Source organism: Geospiza fortis, unplaced genomic scaffold (genome assembly GCF_000277835.1).
Source record: "Geospiza fortis unplaced genomic scaffold, GeoFor_1.0 scaffold167, whole genome shotgun sequence".
Taxonomy (NCBI): Eukaryota; Metazoa; Chordata; class Aves; order Passeriformes; family Thraupidae; genus Geospiza; species Geospiza fortis.
The window spans coordinates 4,473,215-4,474,636 of NW_005054355.1; the positions used below are offsets into that span (position 1 = coordinate 4,473,215).

The 1,422-nt window shown below is 46.2% G+C and overlaps 1 protein-coding gene across 1 annotated transcript in view; it reads left to right on the plus strand.

Moving 5' to 3' along the window:
* The first annotated feature begins 1,305 nt into the window (after positions 1 to 1,305).
* Positions 1,306 to 1,422, plus strand: part of FNTA (farnesyltransferase, CAAX box, alpha) — a 10,231-nt gene continuing 10,114 nt past the window's right edge. The window contains exon 1 of the mRNA XM_005423608.2: positions 1,306 to 1,346. Coding sequence (XP_005423665.1) covers positions 1,306 to 1,346 — 41 coding nt within the window. The remainder of the gene's footprint in view (positions 1,347 to 1,422) is intronic.

Below are 1,422 nucleotides of genomic sequence, written 5' to 3' on the forward strand. Positions count from 1 at the left end.
TGCTCTGTCTCTTAGAAATAGGATTTATTGCATGTGAGGTTTCTCTCATTCATATGTACACACTTCCTCTGATCTGTTTTTAAGACACTTTGTTTCTTTTTATGCCTATGTTTGTCCTTCCTCTCTTTTTTTATTATTCTGCACTTTAGAACATTTTTTTCTCTTAGGTCCTCCTGGGTATCCTCTCTGTCTCTAGATATGCCCATTCCCTCTCTGTTGTATTCAGTCCTGTTATTCAAAGTAGCCTTTCAGTAGATTTCTCTGGTTTTTATCCTCAATTCCAATAGTAATTCCAATAGTAATATCCTCAATTAGTATAGTCTATATTATTGCAACACTAAGAAGCAGCAACCACACTATGCACTCCAAAGAGTCACTGTACAAACATCCTGGCAGGAACAAATGAAGTCCTCAGAATAAAACAGGGCAGAAGAAAAGGCAGGGAGACAAGGAAACACAGAGTTCAAGTGACTTCCCAAAGGAGACAAAGCTGCTCATTGACACAAGAACCACCTGTGGGCCTGATTCTTCCTTGTACTGGATCTTGTGTCTCAATTTGCAGCTGTGCATTTATACTCCCTCATTGTCACTATGGCACCATTCTTCTTTTCGTAAAATCACTGTGAAAGACGTGAAACACACAGCAGCTCAAAATTAAAGACTTTAACCATTTCTACCACATATGGAATGATTTCCCACCTCCCTGAGAATACAGTACAGATGCAGATGCATGCAAAGCACTTGCTACTGCACATGCTCCACCTTTCTCTAATTCTCTCCATGCTAATACATCTCAAAATGCCCCAGATCACAAACATCAGCTGCTCTCCCTAATGTCCTCAGCTACTTTGGCCTGCTGACCAACAGCACATCAGGAGATCACAGAATCATTTAGGCTGGAAAAGATGTCTGAGATCATCCATCTTGTCAGCTAGACCATGGCCCAGTCTACCCTGGCTGGTCCATATCAATGTCTAATCACCTTTTCTGTGAAGGAATTCCTCCTGATGTCCACCCTGAACCTCTCCTGGTGCAGTATGAGACTGTGTCCTGCCACTGCCTGCCTGTGAGGAGAGGCCGATTCCCATGCGGCTACAGTTTCTTTCAGGTACTTTGAAGAGTGACAAGGTCACCCCTTGAGCCTCCTTTTCTCCAGGCTAAACACGCCCAGCTCCTGCTGGGTGTGCTGCCTTCTCCAATTTCTCCGACTCGTTAAAGGCGGCTGTTTCAAAACCTCCTCCAATTTCACTTTTTTGCAGTGGCCAAACTCCTCTGCCTCGTCCTGTCAGATCGTCTGAGGCTAAGATGGCGCCAGGCCTTGTTTCCCTCCCCGGAGTGAACTCTCCGTGAGGAAGCCCGGCGGGCGCTTCCCTGGCGGAGGGAGACAAGGCCGGCGGCACCTTCCCGGGACGCGCCACACGC